This window comes from Pristis pectinata, chromosome 21 (genome assembly GCF_009764475.1).
Source record: "Pristis pectinata isolate sPriPec2 chromosome 21, sPriPec2.1.pri, whole genome shotgun sequence".
Taxonomy (NCBI): domain Eukaryota; kingdom Metazoa; phylum Chordata; class Chondrichthyes; order Rhinopristiformes; family Pristidae; genus Pristis; species Pristis pectinata.
In genome coordinates, this window is record NC_067425.1 from 2,164,455 (window position 1) to 2,191,229 (window position 26,775).

Sequence of the window (26,775 nt, forward strand, 5' to 3'; positions counted from 1 at the left end):
GGAGTTCGGATGTTATGGTGAGATTGTATAAGACATTGGTGAGGCCAAAGTTGGAGTATTGCGTGCAGTTCTGGTCACCTAACTATAGGAAGGATGTCAGTAAGATTGAAAGAGTGCAGAGGAGATTTACTAGAATGTTGCCAGGTCTTCGGGAGTTGAGTTACAGGGAAAGATTGAACAGGTTAGGACTTTATTCCTTGGAGCGCAGAAGAATGAGGGGAGATTTGATAGAGGTTTACAAAATGATGAGGGGTATAGACAGTAAATGCGAGTAGGCTCTTTCCACCTAGATTAGAAGAGATAAGTATGAGAGGACATAGCTTTAGGGTGAAAGGGGAAAGATTTAGGGGGAATGTTAGGGGGAACTTCACTCAGTGTGGGAGTGTGGAACGAGCTGCCATCTGATGTAAATGCGGGCTCACTCTCAAGTTTTAAGAATAAATTGGATAGATACATGGACGGGAGAGGTCTGGAGAGTTATGGACTGGGTGCAGGTAAGTGGGACTAGCGGAATAAAGTTTCGGCACAGACTAGAAGAGCCGAATGGCCTGTTTTCTGTGCTGTAGTGTTCTGTGGTTAAATAGTGCAAAAGGGGAATAATGAGGTAGTGTTCGTGGACTATTAAGAAATCTGATGGAGGGAGAAGCTGTTCTTGAAATGTTGAGTGTGGGTCTTCAGGCTCATGTACCACCTCCCCGATGGTAGTAACGTGAAGAGATCGTGTCCTAGGTATGAGCGTCCTTAATGATGGATGCTGCCGCCTTGAGGCATCACCTCTTGAAGATGTCCTCGGTGGGGAGGGTTGTGCCTGTGATGGATCTGGCTGACTCTACAACCCACTGCAGCCTCTTCTGATCCTGTGCATTGGAACTTCCATGCCAGGCAGTGACGCAAGCAGTCAGAATGCTCTCCACCATACATCTGTAGAAGTTTGTAATATTCTTTGGTGATGTACCAAATCTCTTCAAACTCCTAATGAAGTAGAGCTGCTGGTGTGCCACGTTCGTGATTGCATCAATGTGCTGGGCCCAAGATGGATCCTCTGAGATGTTGACACCCAGGAAGCTGCTCACCCTTTCCACCACTGACCCCTCAATCGCAACTGGTGTGTGTTCTCCTGACTTCCCCTTCCTGAAGCCCACAATCGATTCCTTGGTCTCGTTGACATTGAGTGCAAGGTTGTTGTTGCGACACCACTCACGCAGCTGATCTATCTCACTCCTGTGCACTGCCTCATCGCCATCTGAGATTCTGCCAACAATAGTGGTGTCATTGGCGAATTTATGGGTGGTTGAGCTGTGCCTAGCCACAGTCATGAGAGTAGAGCAGTGGTTTAAGCACACATCCTTGAGGTGCGCCTGTGTTGATTGTCAACCACGAGGAGATGTGGTCTCCTGATAAGGAAGTCAAGGATCCAGTTGCTGAGGGAGGTACAGAGGCCCAGGTTTTGAAGCTTGTTGATTAATACTGACGGGATGTTGGTGTTGAACGCCGAGCTGTAATCGATAAACAGCAGCCTGAGGTATGTTTTGCTGTTGTCTAGGTGCTCCAAAGCAGAATAGAGAGCCAGTGAGATTGCGTCTGCTGTAGACCTATTGCGGCGGTAAGCAAATTGCAGCAGGTCGAGGTCATTGCTCGGGCAGCAGATATTTCTAGCCATGACCAAAGTCTCAAAGCACTTCATCACAGTAGATGTGAATGCTACTGGGCGATAGTCGTTGAGGCAGCTCACCCTGCTCTTCTTGGGCACCGGTATGATTGATGCCCAATTGAAGCAGGTGGGAACCTCCGACTGCAGCAGTGAGGGGTTGAAGATGTCCTTGAACATTCCAGCCAGTTAATTGGTACAGGTTTTCAGTAGCCTGCCAGGTACACTGTCGGGGCCTGACGCTTTGCGAGGGTTCACCCTCCTGAAGGATGTTCTGACATCGTCCTCCAAGACAGGAATCACAGGGTCGCCAGATGCTTTGGGGATTCGCACAGGTGTAGTGTTGTTCTCCCTTTCAAAGTGTGCGTAAAAGGTGTTGAGCTCATCAGGGAGTGAAGCATCACTGCCATTTATACTATTAGGTTTTGCCTTATAGGAAGTAATGGCATGGAAACTCTGCCACAGCTGTCACGCATGTGATCATCTCCAACTTCACACTGGTTTGCCTTTCCGCTTGCATGATAGCCTTCCATAGGTTCTACCTGGATTGCTTACTGGTCAGTCCAATGTGCATGAGAAATGCTACAGGAGTTTGTCAGGGAACATTATATTTTAATAAATGACCATAGTTTTTAGTTTGCCTGTAATCATTGGAATAGAATGTAGGTAATTTTGAAGCATTATTTGGAGGAGAAGCGATAATTGGAACCTGCAAGTGAAGGTGGCAAGTTTTGTCAAAGTCCCAGAATGCATATAGATGAGCAGTCTGCCTCTTGATGCAGATTTAATAATTATGTAGAGTCAAGTGATACTGTTTCCAAGTACATTAGCACTGACCTGAGCTTCCCTCACTAATTTGGTTCACTGACACCACTTTTCTAAAGAAGCTGTTGTAGTGCACATTTGATCATTCGAGACAAATTGCTGATCAATATCCATTAACTGCCTTTCAGCAATGTGTAGCTACTGCCCTCTTTAGCTGAAGGAAACTTGGTATGCATCTTGATGTTTCCAATGTCACATTTCCTGTTTCCTTGAACAATAAAATTATTTGTGATTTATGTTGTCAAATGTATTTAGGCAGAAAGAAAAATCTTCATAATTTAGTAGTGATTTCAAGAATAAGATGATTTAGAATTTTGATGGACGATTGTTCTAACATCTTAACACTTCTCCTAATTTTAGAATTATACAAGGAATCACAGTAGTAGTTTTACCAGGTCAGCTATGGCAAGACATTAGAGAAAGGCTGACCTGTCAAGTCTTACCAATATTTTCTGCTTCAAAGTCATGTAAAGTATTGTATCATAATGCTTAATAATTTATTAGTTGAATTGTAAATATCAGTTATCCCATTTAGTGTCTTGGATTGTGAAGAGAAATTTCATATCTACATTAATCTAAATGGGAAGTAATATTGTAGCTTGGCCAAAGCCAATCTTGTAACCAAGGCATGCCTGCAATTCTGTCTGGTCCATTTGGTGACTCATTTCCTCAGGTCCAATTACTTTTCTGTGCTGTTGATCCCCTTTAACTGAATAAAATTTGCTGTTTGAAAATTTGAAATTGATTTTGACACTGCCCTTTTTGTAGCCTGATGGTGCATTGTTCAGCTGAAATTTTGGTCTTGCATTGGGTGTGTGAGTGTAACGGATGACAAGACAAGGTTGTGTATCTCTTTCTTGAGCAAATTTTTAATATGCTCACAAATGAATTAACGTGGGGATAATTCTGCCTACTTTTACATTAAAAAAAGGTGCTGATTTTGTCAAGCATGTCTGGGAAGTCAACCTGGTATATTGCATTATAGGGTATCAATGTCCACTACACTATTTGTTTTCTGTGTTTGGAATTGCATTTTCAGTCAGGTGATGGTAAACACATGCCTCCTGTGGTAACACTGGGGTGGGATAATCATCTTGCTGCTTAACTTCAGGGATGGATAAGTGGGAGAATTTTTATAATATGGAGCACAATGAAGAATGGTGTGAACATTTTTACCACGTGCAGTGCAACATCCTAATACTTGCATTTTGAAAGTATTGCCAATAATCTATTGATAACCTGCAGCTCCATAATTTAGCATGATAGTCTGGAGCTGGAAGAATTGGCCTCAATCTTTCCTAATGGGGAAAATAGCACTCACTCTGTTCTCTCCCCAACCTTCCATCCTTTTCTACATGACAGGAATCCATCTAGTGAACCTATTGAATTCCTTCCATGGTTAAGGAAATCAAAACTGTACGTGATACTCCAGATGTGGTCTCACCAAGGCTCTAATGAGTGATGCTTCCTTAATATTTTCCTTCCTCTTACTGTCCATAAATCATAGAAGTACCACTGTGACTTGAATGAAATCTGTCTTGCTGCCTAACCTGCCTGTAAACTTTTGTATTTCTGTTGCTTTTAAGATATCAAGCCTAATATTCACTTTTCATTTAACTGCCTGAAAGTAATTCAGAAGGTCAGAAGACGGGAAGCAGGACAAAATCAGAGTGCTGACCAAGTTCTTGGGTCAAAAACGTAGTTCAGAGTTGTACAGCATGGAAATGGGTTCTTGAGCCCACCAAATCCACACCGACCGAGCACCTATTTATGCAAATTCTACCAGAATCCCACTTTATCCTCCCAACATTCCCATCAATTCCTTCCCCGCTCCCCCATTTCTCCCCCCCCCCCCCCAAGGTTCTACCAATTGCCTACACATCAGGAGGTAATTTACAGTGCCAATTAACCTACCAACACCCGTGTTTTTGGGATGTGGGAGGAAATCCAGGGGGTCACAAAAAGAATGTGTAAACTCCACACAGCATCAGAGGTCAGAGTTGAGGCTGGACCTGTAAGTTACTACCTCTGCTAAATTCTAATTTGTGTGGATTGTAAAATTAATATCTGCATGAAAGTAGAATGCTACATGCATTAAATTGCTATTTTAACAGAAATCTGAGAGCTTTTTTGAGCTATACTTTATTATTGATTTTCTATTATTACTGCCCACAAGGAATGGAACTAATAGTAAATATCAGTGAATCCCTTCCCCTCTTCTCATCCACAGCCTAAAAATGTAACATGCTGCCCTGTTTTAATTTCCTGGCTAGCAGTGCTGCGCTGCAGCCTTCTCACATTTTACCTGGCTTTTGTTGAAGCATGTTTGTCACTCCCAAATGATTCTGGACATTGCTGACACTGGCAGTCCTAACATACTTTGGTTAAGTGGATGTGGATGAAGAGGGAACAAATTCATCCTGCAAGTGAATGCCTTGATCATGGAGGATTTACCTGTATTGATTATCTTTGAGGCAATGAAAGTGAATGCAATGCAGCCCAAAGAGTTAAATCTATATATAAAATTCAGAGACGTCCAAATAGGTTTTCTTGTCTCCATGGTGTGGTGAAAGTTTTGAATTGAATTCTAAAATTATTTTTCCTGGTACGGGCCACCCCCCCTCCCCAACCCCAATGTTATGGCTGTTAGTATTATGCCATTGCACAATTCACAAATCACTACCCAAAAAATTTGAGATATGAAATAAAATTTGCTCTTACAGTATTTGTGTAGGAGGGGAAAAATGTAAATTAACACAAATCCAACTCTTGTTTCTTGATAATGCACCGATGACGTGCCCTTGAGTTATGGAAAATCACCATATGGTCAGTTTTCTAAGAATGCTCCCCTCCGCTGCTGCCCCCCCCCCCCCCCCAAGTCACATGGGTTGCTTGTTTTATTGAATTGCAGAATGCAGACGTCGGAGGAAAGCTAAGACTATTGAGTGCAGTCATGTCACCTTATTCTTGATTTTAGTAATAGAGGGAACAGAATGTCTTAAAATGCTGGAACATGTAAGCTGATGATTTAAGATATCATCTGTTCTTTATCATGAATTGAAATTACATTTGTCCCATCCAACCATGATCCAATGGCAGTTGATTCAGTATAAACTGGAATATAGCTGCTTTACACCAGTAGAACTAAATCTAACAATAGTTGTCTGTGATCCTCTTGAACCATTGGAGACTGACCCTGTTTAATTTTTGCTTTCTTAAGATAAAAATGTACGTGGGTGATTCTGGGTTTATGATCAGGCAGGTGGAGGCATGTTCAAGAAAGAGCAAAGATTTGAATGAATGGCAGAAGAGATTTGAGGGGCTTAATTGCTTGCACCTCTTGGCGCCGGAAGCGTGGCGACACTTGTGGGCTGCCCCCCAGAACACTCTATGCAAAAGATGCATTTCACTGTGTTTTGACGTACATGTGACTAATAAAGATATCTTTCTTATGTGAGTGTTTCTGGTTTATTCTCTGTCCACGATTTAAATGGTATGTTCTTTCCTGTTACTAATATATGTGCAAATCTAGGGCTATCTGCAAATGTAAAGGTTTACCAAGACTCAACATTAACATCTACAGCATTTTTCCTATTTCTTGACATCTGTTGACTATTTCTGCTTAATGTGAGTAACATAACTGAAGACATTGAGTCCCAAAAGTTCACAGCTGAAATATTTAACTGATGTTCTTAAAGATTAGGAAATATCCCTAGTGAAAATATGTTTCACTTGGGCAGCTGGAATCAGGCTGCATGACTAGTGAGGGATTGCAATTGCTTAAACATTCATTTTAGGCTTTTACTGGGAATTCTGCAGATTGGATTGAGAATTTAGCTACTTTTCTAATTTGGCACTTCCATTGCAACCTGTTTATGGCAACCTGATTATAATTGAAAATAGTAAAGATTGTGGGAAATGTGACAGATAAATGCAAAAGTAATATGTGAAATGTATGACAAATTAAAAGCCCAAAGGGCATCTTTCATTTACTGACTCATGAGTTCAATGCTACTTACAAAATTGAGAATCTAACATTATTGATCAGGCCCATAAACAAGATTGCAATTGGCTTAATAGGATTGCTGGAATAATTCTGAACACTTGGAGTGTTTTCTCTTTTAATGAAATCATTCCTTAAAAGGAAGCAACTTGAATAAAGTACTTCTGACTGTGTTGCTGGTTGGGACACTCCTACTGTCCTCTGCCCTTAATCCCACCAGGGTGTATAATTTTGGGTCACAGATTAACATTCCCAAGCATGTTTGTTGTAGAATGGTGGCCTGGAGAATGAGAACAGTGGTGCTGCCCATCCTGAGGATACACTCCAGTGATAGGTTTTGTATGCTGCAAAAAATCTTGATTACCACTTCAGAATCCTGTTTTGCTATTATTATTTTGTTCACATCTGGTATTTAAGTGCTCCAGCGGACCAATGCCAGTAAGGTCAACAGGTCAGTGTTGGAATGTGATGTCTGCTGATTGGAATGTTTTCTGGTAATAGTGTTTGTTTATTGCATTGACCTTAAAAGCCAAGGACAATCTTGTGCCTTGATCAGTATTTTTCAAATCTCTTCACCATTTGCTTCCCTTCCCTCACTTCTGATGAGGGTGTTGACTCCTTATTAAGTTGTAGTCCACAGATGCAGCTTGTGTGGTTGATTTTGGGTGGTATGACACATTGTCCATTTAATTTTTCTGGGTACAATTCAATTGTGAGACTTTCTATCAATTAGTGAAAAGCTAAAAATATGCTTTTAAACTGGAATTTGCAGTTGTATGTTAAAAATGCTATATGTGACTAGATTAGTGAATTCCATTAAATGCGTTACCATCTTTGGGTGTGGTGCATGACTGTCCACATTTTCTGTCTACCATCAAATCCTACTCTGTTCAATGACTAGGCAGAACATAACCCATGTACTGTAATGTTTCTGATTCTGTAGGCTTTGAGCCTGGGAAAGGAGAATTAAATGTTTTGAACATAGCAAGGATAACAAGATAATTCCTCTTGGAAGAAGGTCCGTTTTCATCCTTGTGCTCAGCTGATTTGTCTGGGATGTCAGAAAGCAAAAAATGTACTTGAATTAATCATTTTTAGCATGTTTTTTTGGGATGGAACTAGGATCTGGTGAAAATGGGTAAGCCAAATGCATTTGAGCAAAAATTGAAAGAGTGAAAATGTGGGGCCTGGAATGTTCAGGGTTTTGTGGCCAACTTCTGGTAAATGAATTCCAGATGCATGGCCAACTGGCAGATGAATTCCAGATGCAGAAGTATTTGATGTATGCATAAAGTTTAATTTTAAAGTTGCATTCCAGTCAGTCATAGAATTCCTGGCCGAAGCAGAATCCTTAGTGTGATGAAATGCCGAGAGGGTGTAAAGCTTTAATAATGATCCTACACTCAGTTGCTTTATGATCTCATAACTATTGCAATAACTAGGTCATAAATGCAATAGCTATGATGCTTTACTGGCCTGCAGATAAAATCTAGCACTTCCATGATGCCTTCAATCAGCAAAATCTCCCATGCAGCTTCGTAAAAGGAATTCACCATAGTCCTCTTGACATGCTTGTCAATTCCTGCTAAGCATAGGTGAAGTTGAAGAATACTATTTGAGGTTTTAGGATAAGATAATATAGCAACCTGGGTAGGTTTTGAGTCAACCACATTGCCAAATTTTATTCCATCAGCAATCTTTATCATGCCCCCTACGTTTGTATAAATCATTAGTATATATTGCAAAAAACAAGGGATCTGGCACCAAGCCCTGTGTAGCCCCAGTGGTAACAGCTTTACAGTCATTAAAAACATGTCCATTATCCTCTGCTGTCTACCACTGTCAGTTTTGGATCCACATTCCCACTCTCTTGGATCCCATGTTTCTTTAGTTTTTCTGATCAGGCAGCCATAAGTTAACAACATTGACTTGGGGGATGATGGACTCCAACACTGAGCCAGCCAGTTCGGTAGAACTGGAACAGTAGGAGCTCATGCTGTATCAAGTTAATTCACTACAATAAATGGGTATAGTGGGTAAAATGGCAGCCTCTGTCATTACAAGTATGATTTTCAGAAGGCTTTTGACAAGGTGCTGCACATGAGGCTGCTAAACAAGATAGCCCACGGTATTACAGGAAAGGTACTAGCATGGGTAGAAGATTGGCTGACTGGTAGAAGGCAAAGAGTGGGAATAAAGGGGGCTGTTTCTGGTTGGCTGCTGGTGACTAGTGGTCTTCCTTGGTCGGTGTTGGCCCCACTACTTTTCATGTTAATGATCTGGATGACTGAAATGATGGCTTCGTGGCCAGGTTTGCAGACGATACAAAGATGCGGGGGGGGGGGGGTGCAGGTAGTGTTAAGGAAGCGGAGTCTGCAGAAGGACTTGGACAGGTTGGGGGAATGGGCAAAGAAGTGGCAGATGGAATACAGCGTAGGGAAGTGTACGGTCATGCACTTTGGTAGAAGGAATAAAGGGGAAGACTATTTTCTAAACGGAGACAGAATTCAGAAATCGGAGGTGCAAAGGGACTTGAGTCCTTGTGCAGGATTCCCTAAAGGTTAACTTGCGGGTTGAGTCAGTAGTAAGGAAGGCAAATGCAATGTTAGCATTCATTTCGAGAGGACTGGAATATAAAAGCAAGGATGTAAAGGTGAGGATTTATAAGGCATTGGTCAGACCACATTTGGAGAATTGTGAGCAGTTTTGGGCCCCATATCTAAGGAAGGATGTGCTGGCATTAGAGAGGGTCCAGAGGAGGTTTATAAGAATGATCCTTGGGGTGAAAGGGTTAATTTGAGGAGCATTTGATGATTCTGGGACTGTACTTGCTGGAGTTTAGAAGAATGAGGGGGGATCTTATTGAAACCTACTGAATATTGATAGACCTGGACAAAGTGGACGTGGAGAGGATGTTTTTAGTAGTGGGAGAGTCTAGGACCAGAGGGCACAGCCTCAGAATAAAAGGATGTCGCTTTAGAACTGAGATGAGGAGGAATCTTTTTATCCACAAGGTAGTGAATCTGGAATTTGTTGCCACAGATGGCTGTGGAGGTCAAGTCATTGGGTATATTTAAAGTGGAGGTTGATAGTTTCTTGATTAGTAAGGGCATCAAAGGTTATGGGGAGAAGGCAGGAGAATGGGGTTAAGAGGGAAAAATCAGCCATGGTGGAAAGGCAGAGCAGACTCTATGGGCCGAATGACCTAATTCTGCTCCATTGTCTTATGGAGAAATATGAAATGCTAGGCCTTGTCTACAAATTACTGGCTTTGCGAAAAAGTCTGGAATTTTGAACTTAATGCACTTTGGGGTGGAAAGCTTATGCGAATGGTGTGGGACATGAATGGGAAGCCAGGGAGAAATTGTGCATATAAATCTGGGAGGTGAGACTAATGTATTAGCTTTGCAAAAATACAGCTTTGTGAAATGTTGGAAATCCTGATCCAAGCTGGTCAATTCCCAGGAGATTAATCCCGTTCTTTAAAGTGAGCAGCCATGCTTCTGAAAATTAATCCATAATTGGAACTGTTGCACCAGCAATCTCTGGTCTTTTACTTGGTTTGTGTTCCCATGTGATTTGCTTTTTAATACTGTCAAGTACTGGGCTGATTATCTTTAGGAGTTCTAGTTGCCCTTTTGAGAATGCCATTCTGTAAGGTGGCAGTATTTGCATGCAACCTTCATTTCTCTTTCTATTTTTCTTTTGTTTTTCCTCTTCTCATCTGTGCTTGGTTTCATACCATCCTCGTTCTGTTGGGCTGTTCGTATATCATTTCAATTAATTGCCTTGCTAGTGACAAAACAAAAACAGCAAACTCAAATTGTTCAAGGTTCAGACAGGTAATTCCCTGCTTTTTTTTCTGCTTGCTCACTTTGTTGCTGCAGTTTTGTGTCAGAACCTGAGAGTTTGGTGGTGGTCTTGCAACATAAGACATGTGGAATTTTTCATTACTGATGCCTGTTTTGTCTAACCTCAGCTCTAGTCCTTACTGCTTCCTTGCAGTTGACTTCATTTATGATTATCCAAGAAGTTGCATGTGCTGCTTATGCACTGGCTTTGCTCATGTGTTGTGAAATTTAGGCATTCAGCCCATCCAGTGCATGCTAACTCCCAGCAGAGTAGTACCATCAGTCCGACTCCTGTTATTTCCCTGCATCCCTGAAATGTATTCTTTCTATCATGCCTATCGATTCCCCAGTGTTACCCTTTTGCCATTTAACTATATGAAGGGGTTATTCACATTATTCAATTAACCTACCAGCACATCTTTAGGGTGTGGGAGGAAACTGGAACACTACAAACTCCACACACAGCTCCCAAGGTCAGGATCAGACCCAAGGACCTTGAGCTGTGAGCATTGTGAAAGTGGGTCAAGGAAGCTTGAGTGAGATGTTGAATGTAGACAAGTTAAATTGGAGTATGATGCAGATAGAATTTAACTGGGGAAATGTGGCGTGTCTAATTCGCAAGAAAAATATTAAAACATTGTTCTTTAAACAGAAAGCAGGAAATACAAGTAGTCATAGGGACCTGGCTATCTTTGTAAATGTCTCAAAAAGGTAGTGTACAGGTACAGTGAACTTTATGTTGACCTTTTTTGCAAACAGATTGAAATAAGTAGAGAACAACTGAATTTCAATATGCCAAAAACAAAAACATCAGATGCTGTAAATCTGAAAAAAAAGACTGAAAATTCTGGAGGTAGGCATCATCTATGGAGAGAAGAACAACTATTTCAAGTTTCATTTATTTTGAGTATTTGGGCATCATTCACCAGGCCATTTCAGAGGTAATTTAAGGGCTAACCAAATAGATGGGCCTGGAATTGGACATTGGCCAGACTGTGCTAGCATGGCAGATTCTCTCCCCTTTTGTGAACCAGATGAGTTTCCGTGACAATCCCGTAATTTTGTGGTAATCATTATTGCTGACTTCTTAAAATTCCAGATTATTAACTGTTAAATTCAATTCATTCCGCAGCCAACCTGGTGGGATTTAAACTTAGCTCTGTTTAGTCTTGTGCTTCTAGATTGCTAGTTCAGTGCAGGTGACCCCTGTGTTATGGCCTTAGAATTCACAAATCACTACCCTGGAAATTGCAATATGAAATAAAGTTCATTTCTAACAATTTACATGGGTGGGAAAAAAAGTAAATACAGAATTTTTTTAAACTCCATGTTTTTTGATGCATGTGCAGATGACACAGCCTTGCATTATGGAAATTTGTGATACAGGCTCTTTTACAGGAACATAACCCCTCCTCCCTGCATAACACGGGTCACCTGTAATTTAACTGCTGCCTCTCTTCTGTACCCTGTTGATGACCTATTGTTAGAACTGATTTCCTCTCAGTCGCTGATTGGCTTGAGTATTTCCAGCATTTTCTCTTACAATTTCAGAGACCAATGGAGACTGCATCAGTGTGTATACAGTTTAGGTCTGCTTACCTGAAGAAGCGTAGACTTACCTTGGGCAAGGAGTACAACAAAGACTTGTTAGCCTGATTCCCAATGAGAGAAAGAATAGATGAAGTTTATTTTCAGGCATTTCGAAGAATGAGGTGATCTTATTGATGCATATAATGTTTTTAGAGGCTTCGTAGGGTGAGATGGGGAGAGGCCAGTTTCCCTCATTGCAAAATTGAGAAGTGTCAGAAGAGATTCCCTTCTGAGGTCTATGATTAAGTCAGTTGATTCTCACTGATGCTAAGTCATCGAGTATATTCAGGGTAGGAGTTGGATTTTTGGATACTAAAGGAATCCAGATGTATTAGAAAAGCAAAGATATGATCTTATTGAATAATGGAGGAAGTTCAAAGGCCAACTCATCTGATGTAATCTTTTTCATGATTGTAAAATCTCTAACCTGTACCAAAAACACTACTGGGCCAGAATTTTAAAATAATATAAATAGATACACTTGTAAGAATTCCAGAGACTCAAATTTTCATGCTGTTTCTGTTCTTGCCTTGGAGAAAGAATATTTTGATATGGCAGATCTATACTTAATGAAGATGTTTTACCCTCTGGACTCTATTTTTAGAAACCAAGTGATGTTGGAGAATTTTAGCTTGAATTTTTCTGACTTTATTCTGCCTCTTCCCTCCAAACCTTCAGAATCAGGTTTATTATCGCTGACACATGTCGTGAAATTTGTTGTTTTGTGGCAGCAGTACAGTGCAAGACACAAAGACATAAAAATTACTATAAGTTACAAAAATAGTGCAAAAGAGGAATGACGAGGTAGTGTCCATGGATTCATGGACTGTTCAGAAATCTGATGGAGGGGAAGAAGCTGTTGCTGAATCATTGAGTGTGGGTCTTCAGGCTCCTGTACCACCACCCCAATGGTAGTAACGTGAAGAGGGCATGTCCCGGGTGTTGAGGGTCCTTAATGATGGATGCCGCCACCTCTTGAAGATGTCCTTGATGGCGGAGAGGGTTGTGCCTTTGATGGAGCTGGCCGAGTCTACAACCCTCTGCGGCCTCTTTCAATCCTGCACATTGGAGACTCCATACCAGGTGGTGATGCAGCCAGTCAGAATGCTCTCCACTGTGCATCTGTAGAAATTTGCAATACTCTTTGGTGATGTACTAAATCTCCTCAGATGCCTAATGAAGTAGAGCTGCTGGTGTGCCTTCTTCGCAATTGCATCAATGTGTTGGGCCCAAGACAGATCTGAGATGTTGAAGCCCAGGACCTTGAAACTGCTCACCCTTTCCACTGCTGACCCCACAATGAAGACTGGTGTGTGTTCTCCTGACTTCCCCTTCCTGAAGTCCACAATCAGTTCCTTAGTCTTGCTGCCATTGAGTGCAAGGTTGTTGTGACACCATTCAACCAGCTGATCTATCTCACTCCTTTATGCCTCCTCATTTCTATCTGATATTCTGCCAGCAACAGTGGTGTCATCGGCGAATTTGTCAATGGCGTTTGAGCTGTGCCTAGCCACACAGTCATGAGACAGTAGAGCAGCGGTCTTAAGTACCCATCCTTGAGGACCACCTGTGTTGATTGTCAGTGAGGAGATGTTACTACTGATCCTTTGTGGTCTCCTGATAAGGAAGTCAAGGATCCAGTTGCAGAGGGAGGTACAGAGGCCCAGGTTTTGAAGCTTGTTCTGTGGCTTCATTGAGGCAAGGGGGAAGGGGAATCCCTCAATGAGGTGTTACTGTAAATACCTTCCAAGTTTAATTATTATACTTTTGGGTGCAGTGAGACTTTTCACATGAAATGGAAACAAATGAATTAGCACTGTTTTATTCATTCCTGTGGTGTACATAATTGGTTAAAATCAGTTGGCTATGTTTGGCGCACCTGGGTTGCTTTTAATTCGTCAGTGTTTTATCATGGCTGGCTGCCCAAAAGAGGGGTTGGGTTATTTGATTAAGGAGCAAGCATCTTACAGCCCTAGTTTGAATTGAGGACTTTTGATTCTGGATGTTTCTCAGAACAGTATTTCACAGCTTAGCTGATTTGATTCAACACTCTTTTTAAAAAGAACCTGATGGCTAACTTCTCTGCTTACATTAAACCATTGTGGCTGTTTGGCTCATTAAGGATTTCTGTGTTATTACAGTTGTGCTCAAATTTGTTTGGTAGGTAAAACCCCAGTCATGTTTTGATGTAATATTTTTCCTGCCACCATTTGATGATGAGGGAGATAAATGGTTAAAGCTAGACACAGAACAAATTGTTTGACCTTTTGAATCCTGAGCAAGCTATTGAGTTACCTCCAGTATTTTTGGAAATGTGGAGGCATTTGGGGGAAGTAGAGATTGGAAGCTCAGTTATAGAAGTCACTGACTCTAAACTCAACATAAGAGTGTGGAAAAGAATTGTGATGAACAATGCAGGGATGATATTCTCTGCCTGCCCCAGGAATAAATCAACCTATCTGTTTATTCTGTTCAAGAGCGAAGCCAATTGGAGAATTTATTTGGAATAAAAGAACGTTTTAGCTACATTCTGTGTTTTCCTCAGAGTGGCAGGGTGTTGCCCAGTTTGTGGAATGACTCACTCTATGCGGCTGTGGCTGCCAGCCCTCATTCGACTCTGTGCAAGGACATAAGTCACTTGGCTGTTACTATCAGTCTGGGCCTGCTGAATTTCCAACGTCTGACTCCTTTGCCTGAAAGAATGTAGTTAGATAAGTATTTGTTTGCTAAGATCATTGATGGCTTTGCTTACTCATGTGGCTGTTAGATGTTAAGATTGCCATGATTTTTTTATAGAAGGAGCTTTACCCTGCAGCTAACCCATGATGTCCCTGCCCTGGAAGTGTATGTTAGGGCAATGCAGAGGGAGCAGCACTCTGCATCTAACCCATGCTGTCCCTAGCCTGGTCTTGATGCTGAACATGATAATTAAACTAATGTAACTTCCTGTGGTTTGACTACTTTTTTTCTCTCCTCAGAAAACCATTAATGTTTCTTAGTATATAAAGAGCCCTCCAGTAGTTTTTTTTCCCCTGAGTGGTCATTCTTTGTGGTTTTTGCAGGAGATATTAGGGCATATGATCAAAAGCCTGGTTGAAGAGGAAGATTTTATGGAGAACCTTAAAGCAGGAAGGAGTTGCAGAAGGGAATTCCAGAGCTTTGGGCCTTTGTTATGTTAGTTATGGAGTAGTTAGAATCATGGGTGGCCAGAACTGGAGGACTCGTATCTTGAGAGTTGAGGCTGGAGGAGGTTATAGAAGTAAATAGAATACAGAAGGCTCTCACCATTGTTTGGGGTTTGTTCAGGAAGGTATGGTGCAATGAGGAGGGGGTAATTTGTGGACTGTCATTCTGTTGACACAATCTAACATGGACCAGCATTTATCAAGGCCAACAGTACCTCATTGGGTTCAGTGGACAAGTTGCAAATTTGTCCCAGGTCAGTTGAGGCATAAATTGCACTCTCTTATAAAATTTTCACAGACACTACTTTAAAGCTGTCTTGTATGGAGAGGTAAATCAGGCAGATCTAATGCCCTGACCTCCTGTGCTGTAATTTCTTTGAAGGTAAAGACAAGATCAGCAGATTGCCTACACGGCTTATCAAGGGATAGGGTTCCCCTTGTCCTCACATTTCATCCCACCAGCCCACGTATCCAACACACAGGTCTCCGCCACTTCTGCATCTCCAACGATACTCTACCACCAAGCATATCTTCCCTCCTTCACCCCTTTCAGCCTTTTGAAGGGACTGCTCTCCACAACTCCCTAGTTCTTCACACTCATCCTGCTCCCACCCTGGGGACTTTCCAGTGCCCCCACCATAAATGTAACACCTGCCCCTACACCTTCATTCAGGGACCCAAACAGACTACCTTTCAGATGAGGCAGAGATTTACCTGCACCTCCCCTAATATCATATACTGCATTTGGTGCTTCAAGTGTGGCCTGCTGTACATTGGCACAACTAGGTGACCGTTTCGCAGAACACCTGCGCTCCATCTGTAACTGCGATCTGCATTTCCCCATTGCCAGTCACTTCAACTCCCCCTGATTTGACAGTCCCCGCTTCCTCCACTGCAAGAAGTCCAAGTGCAAACTGGAGGAACAGCACCTCATGTTCTGTCTTCAGACCTTAGAGTCCAATGGCCTGAACATTGAATTCTCCCACTTTAAAGTAAACCAACTCTCTCCCTCCGCCCCCCCCCCCCCCCAAACCATATCCTTTCCTTCCATGGGGTGCCTGCCTCCATACCTTTGACCCATCTCCTGGTGGATCTGCTCTCCCCTCCTCCCCCATATCTACCTATCACCACCCTGTGCCCACTCCCACCTCCCCCCTTTTGTCCACCTATCACTGCTCTTGTTTTTTATCCCCCCTATATATTGGGCTTCCCCTTTTCCTATCTTCAGCCCAGAAGAAGGGTCTTGATCCGAAACATTGACCGTCTGCTTTTCTCCACAGATGCTGCCTGGCCTGCTGAGTTCCTCCAGCATCTTGTATTTTCATCTGGATTCCAGCATCTGTGGTCCTGTGTTTCTTTAACAAAGGGCTTTTGGTCTCTGTGAAGTTGGGTGCTGGTTCACCAAGACTTGGTGTCAGCACAATGAAATGGTATAAGTTTACCTGCCTAAACATATAGTTCCAAAGTATAGTAGGAGTCTTATTCACACTGCATTTATCTGTTTCCCATTCCTACAACTCTTCAAGATGTGAGTTCTTCCAGTTCTGGCCTTCCTGATTTTAACAGCTCCAACTATTGCTGCATGATGCAAAGCTAGGTGGTAGTGTGGACCTTGGGAAGGATAGAACTATACAGCACAAAACAGGCCCTTTGGAGAAGCTTCCGGCAGGATATAGGCAGGCTAAGAAAATGGGCATGGATGTGGCAGATGGAATATAATGTTTTAAAAAAAAGTCCAACTTCATTAGGAACAAATAGAAAGGAAATATTTTTAAATGGTGAGAGATTGAAAGGTTTTATTTGGAGGGACCAGGGTGTCCTTGTGCAATAAACACTGGAAGTTAACATGCAAGGTACAGCAAGCAATTCAAAAAGTATATGGTACTTTGTCCTTTATTTATTGAAAGAGAATTTCAAGATGAGATTTGAAACATTATGGGACCACCCCTGGTTTCCTTACCCAGGAATGGATATACTTGCAATGGAAGGCATGCAGTGAAGATTCATGGGATATGTCATAAGAGGAGAGACCATGTGGACTGGACCTAATACTCTTGGAATTAAAAGAATGAGAGCTGATTGTGTTAAAACAGGAAATTGACAGTTGATGTTTCCTCTGGCTGGAGTTCTAGAACTGGGGTTGCTGTCGCAATATAAAAGGTAGGTCGTTTGAAGCACAGATAGAGATTTCTCCACCCAGGGGGTAGTGAATCTTTTGGCATTTTCTATCCAGTAGGGCTGTGGAAGGTCAGTTATATTCAAATCATGGGTTTTATTTAGATATTAAGTGAACTGAGAGATGTTAGTGCAGGAACATGGCACTGACATAGAAAATAGCCTTGCTCCAGTTGAATGGCAGAAAAAGAACAAGGGGTTGAATGATTTACTTTTCATGCATTCTCTTACAAAGATCTGAAGCTTTGGAATTCCCTTCATAAATCTGTCCTGTTATGTTTAGTTCCCCCTTAAGACACACCCCTAACCTTCCTGGTTAAGTTTTTTTAATCATTTCTCATATTTGCTAATATTCTAATGAAATATCTTGGACTTCATACTAAATCAAGATACTCAAAGCAAAATAATTTTCATCAACATGTAGTGTTCTCCAGTATGATGTAAACCTCAACCTGCTGTTGGTTTTTGGCCAGTATTGTTTCAGTAATGTGGGTAAGTGCAGCTGCTTGGGATTTTGCAGCCTGTGACGTAAGAGTCAAGTACAAATTTTGGTCAATGAATTCCCCCCCACTAATTTAGAATTGTGAATGTACTTAATGTACAAATAGCATTTGAATGTGGGCTTATGCCCAACCAGCTTTTTTTTTAACCCATGTGTGGTTGTAAGCAGCTCAGCAGTGGAAGATGTGATTGCCAAATTAATAGCCAATTTCATTGTGTAATGTCTTCTCACTAATTACCGATAGACAGGATTCTTGGAACTCCTTAGGACAAAAGTAAATTACTCCTCGTGTGGCTGGGGAATTGATAGGCATGTGAGAAAGAATAGGTTACAAGGAAATAAGTGAGGGAATAGGATTAAACTGAGAGCTGGTATAGACTGAGGTCCAAATGACCACCTGTTGTGTCATAAGGAAACGTAATGCGAGAAATATGCTGTGAATCATGTGCCAGCACTCTATTGCATTCTTTTGATGTTTTCCTCTTTTAAAAGCTTTTGAATGTTTTATTTTGATTATTATAACTGATTGTGAATTTGTATTTTTCTTGTAGGTTGGGGACCTAGTGAAGGTAACCAAGATCAACGTGAGTGGCCAGTGGGAAGGAGAATGTAATGGCAAACATGGTCACTTCCCTTTCACCCATGTCCGGCTTCTGGACCAACAGAACCCTGAGGAGGACCTAAGCTGAGTGGATTTGTTTTAGGAAAAAAACAATGATTTGAATTGCAGTTGGGAACAGACTTTCTACGGTTCCATTTTCCGACAAACTCCTCCCCACCCAGATCCACACCCCAAGACTTTGTTCCTCTAATGTTTACATTAGCCCAGTAAGATTGCAGTTAACTTGGCTATGGAACACCCTGTCTATGAAACTGTTTGCAGGTTGCAGTTTGCAGTGACAGTGCTGGTCTATGCTTTTGTCACTTCACCTTTTTGATTTGAGGGTTATGTTGTTCATTGGTGTGTAACGTGCACATAATGAGCAGCTTTGTTGGAGTTAAGAACAATCAGAGCTTCTTCCCTAACTAATTGATATCCCTGCAAGTATTGTGGCTGTTAACCTGGATGTATGTGTGAGATTTGTTTTAAAAAAAAGGCAAATGGAACTCCCCTTTATGGTCAAGTGAGCAATAATGGCTCTAGTGCAACACTAAACTATGCAGAGCATCTGCTCTCAGTTCTGCTCTGTGCTGAGTTAGCAGAGGAACCACGATTATCTTTGGTGCCCCTGAATCAGAAAAGGGAGTAAAGAGAGAACCATCCCCAGCTTCTGTTGTCATCCAGTGCCCCTGCTGAAACACCCTATTTGTGGTCTTTGGATAAAGGTGTGATCAAGGTCTGCAATTATGCCTTGTATCAAACTGGCAGCTGGCTGCTCAACTGCACAAGAGTGCTTGTTTGTATGAAGTATCAGTAGTAGAGCAGGTAAAATGACAACAGCCTCTCTTACATGATCTCACACAACTTCACAGTTCATGGCTACAAATAATAAACACTACTGGATAGGGATGTATCACGCTACTTTTAGCTAAGTAATATGCAAATAATTGTACAAAATCACTTATGTGAATCACTTCAATCATGGTAAATGATTTTATTTTGGAGTAACCATTAAAGAGACACTACTTTTGTCTGGGCAACTGATAATGTCCACCTAGGTGGAACTTAATGGCTGTTTGAACATGTGAACATCTCACTATCACCTTTTTTTTTTGGTGAACTCTTAATAATGGTTGTTCTACAGTTTGAACATTTGGCTGTCTAAATGTAAAAACATCAAATGCCACTTAATCTTCTTGCAGCCCTCTTCCAAGATAGTTTTGCCAATTAAAAACCCTAAATAATTCTCAGATTTTAAAAGAAATGCAAGTGTAGTTTGTGTTCTAACTTGCTGCCACATAAAATAGGAAACACTACAAAAACTAATGCTAAACAATGGGAGGGTTGGGAGGGTTTAAGCAAGTTTTGATTCTGTTTGCTAATGATGTGCAGCCAGTTTGTGGTGGGGGACAAGGGCAATGAATTAATCATTTGTTTTGTCTTCTGATGAACTTGTGCCTAATGTCCAATTATTAATCTATACTTTGGCATTCCAAAGATTCATGTTTCTCAATGGTGTCAATGAAAATGCTCTCTTGTTATCATACAGTACCTATATCCTGGCACATTCCTTAGACTATTCCTCCTTGCAGACTGCTTACTGGACCCCAGGATATCGAGTCTTCCAGTTGTTACTTTTCATGAAGCCCCATTGCTCACCTGAAGCAAATGCAAGTTGCATGGCACAATAAAAATCTAAAGAATTGTACTGGAAGATGTAAAGGAAGAACAAGTCCTTCATCTTCTGAACTGACCTGAGTGTCTTAATCTCTTATGTTACGTTTGACATATAGCGCAGTTAAACATAGCAGCTGTACTAACATTTTACAAATGTTTTCTCTGAAATGATTTTACTTTTATAACCTTATTTCAATTTCTGTTCTGATTTCAGATTGTATTGAAATTCTGTAAAAAGTAAAAAAAATTGCTGTGTTTAAGAACTGTAACAAAATCCAGACATGTATTTATTGTTTTAGGGTTGCTGTGACCACTTTTCCTTAGAGCCAATGGCTATGAGTGTTTATAAAGGCTGCAGTATACACCATGGAAATGGTGTGCTGAGCAGATATCTGATGGCACCAGGACCTGCTCCTGAAGTGCTTGTATACTGATTCTTGGTAAAGGCTGGAAATGCCAAATGAGGGGGATGGGAGGGAGAATTTGGTTCAGTAGGATAATGAGCATCAAATCTAAATATTTAGTGGCCAAAGATTCTATGCAATTTATTGTCATAGGCCTATGATTTCTGGTAGTCTTTCAGTAAGTGGATTTCTTCTCTGCTCACCCACCCCCTGTGGCCTCTCCACCCCCAAACAATGTGATATTAGAATGAGCTTTCATTCAACACTGGGATTTGTGATAACCCTTTTCTTGAGAGACATTAGAAAATGGAGATTGAACATGTATCTCAACTGCCATTGATATTCAGCAGACGTCACGTAAGGACATGGCTCCATTTTTTCAAATATATCTCAGATGCATAAGTGAGTTTTTAAACGTCCCCTGCACCAATTCCACCCCCCTCTCCCCAAGTTAAGGAATTATGATGAGGATAGTTTGGGTTTCACCTGAGTAGTGTATAATCATGGTGTGAAAATGTGCTTGAGGAATTTTTGAATTGTCTGCATACACACTTTGCTTTGACAGACTGATATTAAATTGGGTGGAGAGAAGTGAGTGGATGGCATATATTTATCTTCAGATACCGCTTTCTCTGTGTTGTCAGGTTAGGGTGGAAATAATGTGAATGTAGGTGCCTTTGACTTTCTTGAGATGTTCAGTGTATGCATTGACTTCCAATGCTTAAATTGTTCATTTATAAAGAGCATCTAAAGTAGGATACATATTTCCTGTCCAAAAAAAATTGGCATAAGTTATGGAGATAGCTGCTACCAGCCAGCAACGATCTGATAAAGGCAGGAGGAAACGAGGAGGTGATAAGGCAGGGGGTTGGGGTGATTGGGGGAAAATAGGAATAGTCGGTATAAGCTCTTGGAGACAGGAGGCTGTATACACTAGTGCTTGTTGTCTCTATTTTTCTTAACTACACCTTGTAAAAGACTGAAACAGATATGCCAAAGGTGGAAAATGTCACTTGTAAGTATTAATGATGTGGGCTTTGTTTCCCTGTTGGTCACTCTGCTCACCCTAACTGCAAAATGCACAACCTGGGTTTGTAATGCATCAGTGCTTATCAGTATTTGAATCTTCAAGTCATCTTGCCTTCAGTAAACACTATTACTGATGGAAATTGTATGAATAGTATGAAGTTTGATAATTCAAAGAGGACCCTGTAGATATTGAAGTTTTTATAATTCTGGGAATCTTCTCTATAGCTAAGCTTACTGAATGAAGTTGTCCAACCATTGGATGATCTGCAATAATCCATTCTTCACAAAAGAATGGTAACTTCCCCTTCCTGTGCGTCCCTGCCAATGTTTGAGTAAAGCCATTGTTGGGCATGGCTCATGACTTCTGTTTATTTTTATTGTCCCATGATCATTTTTGCATTGCTCCACTGTAGATCATCTTGGAACTCAAAGCCCCCAGGCTGATGCTCACCTTTCCATTTACCAGCCAGTCTAAAGATTACCACAAGTCTGTGATTGATCTATTTGATTCTTCCTGACACAACTGTGTCAGCAAGTTAATAGAGCTTTCCCAATACCTTAGTAGTAAGCCCTTGTAAAAAGTATGTCACTTAAGAGAAATGGGTGTGTTCTTGGTCACATTCTAGAATGGGTTGAATAATGCAGTGATTCATTGGTTAAGTGTTTTAAATGTGGTTTATTTCACATCCGGCTCATACTAAGTCCTTGTTATTACAATTTTGTAGCTGTGTGCATTTTCTCCATGGACTGCCTTCAATTGCACTGCTGGTAGCTCAGTTAAATGCACATTCCACCCATGATCTCTTTGGCAGGGTTACCGTACCCAATTGTTAGTCACTGGAACGTAGTGAGAGCATCTGCAGGTGATTAGCCTGCCAATCTTCACATGAAGAGCCTGTGGAATTGATTCACCATTCTTGCTTTGAGGCAGGCTAGATGAACAATGAGGCAATAGTCTTTACTGATAAAAGGTGGAGTAAACCTGGGCACAATTTCATTGTCACAGTCAGTTGACCAGCACTGATGTGCAGCCTGTGGAACCAATACTTCCCGAATCTCTCCTGGTGGTGGCATCTTCAACTGCAGATTTAATTTATTTTTTTCTCGGCAGGCAAGAATAAATCTGCTTGTGCAAGTGAGCCGGTTGCCTGGGTTAGAGACTAGTGGAAATTTGCAGTGTGTTTTACCTTTGTGGTTGAATTTAAGGTGTTACTGATATTCCAGTGTTACTCAAACCCATGATTGTAATCTGTTTATTAATGTATTTGAACCCTCATGGTGCAAATGCTCTTGGTCTGGTAACCAGTACCTTCACACCTTAAACTCCCTCTTACAGTTCCTGTGGTAAAAGATGATTAAACTGCTTCAAACATAGAAAAGTACTGATAAAGTGGAAAGCCACTGCTATCGTATTTTGCTCCATTGATCCTTTAATTTACTGCACCTGAAGAAAAATTATTTGAGAGTGCTGCAGGCCTTTTTTTTACTTACAGTATTGTGTGTTGTCTCAAGTTTTGGGGTGGTGGGGGAGGACTTGATTTCCTTTCCCTACTTGCCCTTGTGTATTTGATGCATGAAAGTTAATGGAATTGGAGTTTAAGTCTGTTATTTTGTAAGATAATTATCCCAAATTAAACTGGTACAGGTACAGCTTATGTGCAGAGTTTGATATCAAAGCAATGTGATGTCCCAGATGTTACAGGATTGCAAGAAGCCATTTGGTCCAGATGGCATGTATCTCAGATATAATAGCCTTCAAATAATTTTCTTCCTCCATCCCTTTAAAAAAAAATTCTCAAGTATTTAATACAATTCCATTTGAAGTTCTACAGTCGCTGTCCAAGTAGTGTTTCTCCACACTTCCTACACCTAATGCATTGCTTCGCTAAACCGTCTATGCCATCCATGAATCTATAAATTCAGTTTATTCTCATTCTGATTGTGGTATTTAAGAATTTCTTTGTGGTCATCAAATACTCAGAAATACTCAAACAGCCTGGGCTTGTCTTGCCTCATGGGCCCATCACTAAATATTAAAGTGACTAAGATAATGAGCTCACAGCCACATGCACGGATAAATCTTTTTGTTAACTTTCTTTTGGCCGCTGATTACACAACTAAAACGCTCTTATTTTGAAAGATTTTTTTAACACTTTATTTTCTAATAGTTTAATAATTGAATTGAAATCAAATGTTTAGTGTTATTAACTGGTAAGGAGGACCAAAGTCCTGCCCAGTAGTTACTATTTCTACAGTGTGGCCTGCCACTGATCTGAGGTGGAGAGGTACTGAATGTAACTTACAAATAGTTTTGCTGCTGGCAGAGGCAAATGGTAATAAAGACCCACACTCTGGACTGTCTTAGCTGCAGTTCTCAGGATTCCTTTGAGTTTGAGTACAGCATTAACCACTTCCCTGCTGGGCGTTGTATGTCCTGCATAACTGTGACTGGCAGTCAAAAAAATAAAATGGTGAATAATCAGTCCCTGAACACTTGATATTCCACCCTATTACAAAGTACAAAAATTGTCTGACTTGCAGGATACTGTTTGACTGCAGGGTTGGTAACTTTTTGTCATTAATGCTGGACTTGCTGAGAAAATCATTGAGCAGCATCAGTTGTCACTACACAGGCTTGATCTACCCAAATCGACGTAACATGAGCTGTACAATGGAAATGTGAAGTTGCTACAGAGAGGGCAAGTGCAGGGACAACCCACAAAGCATTTGAATGTGCTCAGTATGCATTTTCCTTCACCCCAAAGTTATGCAGCAAATCGAGCAGTATGGCGGGGGAGGCAGTTTTGGAACGAGAGCTTTCCAGCTGATGGAGAGGTTGCACAGCGGAAAGATCTTGGTTATTGTTTTTGGGTTATCATGGCATTGTGGTGCTGCGTAGGACTATGTATTTCTAATATTTTATATATTCCCCTCCACTTTATATGGTAGTGACCATTCTCCTGAGTTTTCAGGGGAATGTGATTCCTGACCAAATGTTTTGATACCTGACACCTCTCTGCAGTGACCAATGGCACAATGACTTGCACCACAAATACTTCTGGCCCTCCAATAGTTATACAGTTTGAATGTACTTAGCTCTTTATGTAGAGAAGTAAAACATGGACATACTAATCCAAGCGCTGCTTTGTCTCTGACCTATTGGATTAATGTTCCCTGATGAGCCCATTTCCTTGACTGGGAGATGAGCAAACTAGCCCTCACCCCACCCATCCTGCCAATTAAGAAATAAACTCTGCATTTCCCTGGAGCTCAGTGGGTGAGAGCATTTCCTGTTAAGGTATTGAGAAACATGCAGGTTGCGGTGCAAGTCTTGAGATGGAGAAAAAGGGGTGAAAGGAGGTGCATCTTCCTGCCCTACCCAGCAGGGACCACTGAAGAAACCACCTTAAAGGGCAAGACTAGCTGTTCCACCCCATCCCCGTTCCACCAGACTTCCCAGGCTCCCATGTGAAAACACTGAGTGCAGAGTTGCATGGGGGCTTCTGTTCCCTGCCATTCATCAATTTTTAATGATCTGTAATTGCAGCCATATTAATTTTCTATCTTGTCTGTGCCATAGGCAGGATGTTCGGTGTGAAGCCTGCCTGCCCAAGGGTGTAGGTTAATTGTTTCTTGCATTACCTGGGCATTTGAACCAAGGTGGGAATCTCAGATTCCTATCCCCTTCCCAGTCCTTGCATTGCTGCTGCATCAGCTGATTTCAGCACATCTTGGTGAGATGGGGTTAGTGCCACATTCTTGTTCAGTGTCACTGGTTTGGGAAATGAACAGGAGGTTGAGCTGGACATTAGTTGGAATTGGATGGGGCTTCACTGTGGGTCTATGCTGCCCCACCCGGAACCTGTGTTAAAACAGCTGGCTGGCATTTTGGCTAAAGTGCAGAAAGCTGCTGGTGTAAGTGCAATTGTACCCTGTCCACCAGCTGGTGCTATTATGGGAAGAAACTCAGGGTGGCTTAGACACAGTAATTTGTTTACAGACTTCCAGTGGGTAAGACTAACTTGATGCAGCCGGTGAGTTAGGATGGGTTGGGCACCACTGTAACCACACTGCTGCTAATTTGATCATTGTCTATGGGACTAACTTGAGAATTGTCCAAGCATTAAACGTTGATGTGTTTTTCCATTCAGACCTCCTATTCTGGGGTTCTGTTGAGGACCAAGCCTGCATCATTCCAAACATGACCTGCAGTTATTACAGGACATAATTTTTTTTATTTAAAATAACACATTTCCATCTTCCAATTAATGTTTCTACCCACTGACAGAGAACAAAATTGAGGGACCCTGGTTACTTGCCATGGTGAAAGGGTTTGAGTTCTGGCTGGTTTTACATCATTGTTTTCCTACAAGAACTATCCATATGGACTATAACACTGTTTTCCCTCAGTAAATGTCAATCAATGTTTCAGATGCTCTTATTTTTGTAATTGTACTGTACCTTGTCAAGCTGTTGGGATGGGGAATTCTGGGTTAATACTGTGGAAATCTTATTGCATTGTTAATATGAAGAGATGTACCATCTACAACACTATATTCTCCATGACAATTAAAATACACCTTTATTTTCTGTAGCATGTACTGTAATGTATGTTTATTATACCTAGCAAATAAATCACTTTGGAAATGACTTTGATGTCTGCTTTAGTCTGGGTTGAAACTCTCCACAAAACACCATCCTTTGCATGGTGTGATCTCACACTTCTGAATCTCCACATTTGAACCCATCATCTCGGCTCACCTTTCATTGTAAGTATGAAACTTTTACGTTGTCTGAGGTACTGTCCTAAACCACAGTTGCTACCTGCCATTTCAAGGGAATTGTAGAACATCCCATTTGACAACTCCCAAATCCATTCTGGTGTTCCTCTTTTTTGAGGTCCTGTCTGCTCTCAGGTAGACATAAAGATTCCATTTTTGAACAAAAATAAGTTATAATGTCAAAGTTGTACGGAACAAATGTGCCCTTCAGCCCAATTCCTCCATACCAACTGTGGTGCCTACCTGCACTCATTAGTCCCGTATCCCTTTTTTCCTATCCATGTACCTGTCCAAATGCCTTTTAAAAGTTGTAATTGTACCTGCCTCTACCACTTCCTCTGGTAGCTCGTTCCATATGAGTACCAGCTTCTCTGGAAAAACTTGCCCCTTGATTTCATTTAAATCTCTCCCCTCACCATAAATCTATTCCCTCTAAAATTAGATTCCCTAACCCTGGGGAAAAGACTGTGACTATTCATTCTATGCCCCTCATAATTTTATAAA

General features: G+C 41.3%; 1 protein-coding gene across 2 annotated transcripts in view; it reads left to right on the top strand.

Annotated features, from left to right (window-relative positions):
- crk (v-crk avian sarcoma virus CT10 oncogene homolog) overlaps nt 1-26,140 on the top strand; it is a 42,084-nt gene extending 15,944 nt beyond the window's left edge. Inside the window, exon 2 of one of the 2 annotated variants that reach the window (XM_052035486.1) lies at nt 18,331-26,140. In XM_052035486.1, coding sequence (XP_051891446.1) covers nt 18,331-18,468 — 138 coding nt within the window. In that variant the 3' untranslated portion in view covers nt 18,469-26,140. Of the gene's footprint in view, nt 1-16,382; nt 16,581-18,330 lie in introns of those variants that run through there. The other variant, XM_052035487.1, reaches the window with a different exon arrangement.
- The last annotated feature ends 635 nt before the right edge of the window (nt 26,141-26,775 follow it).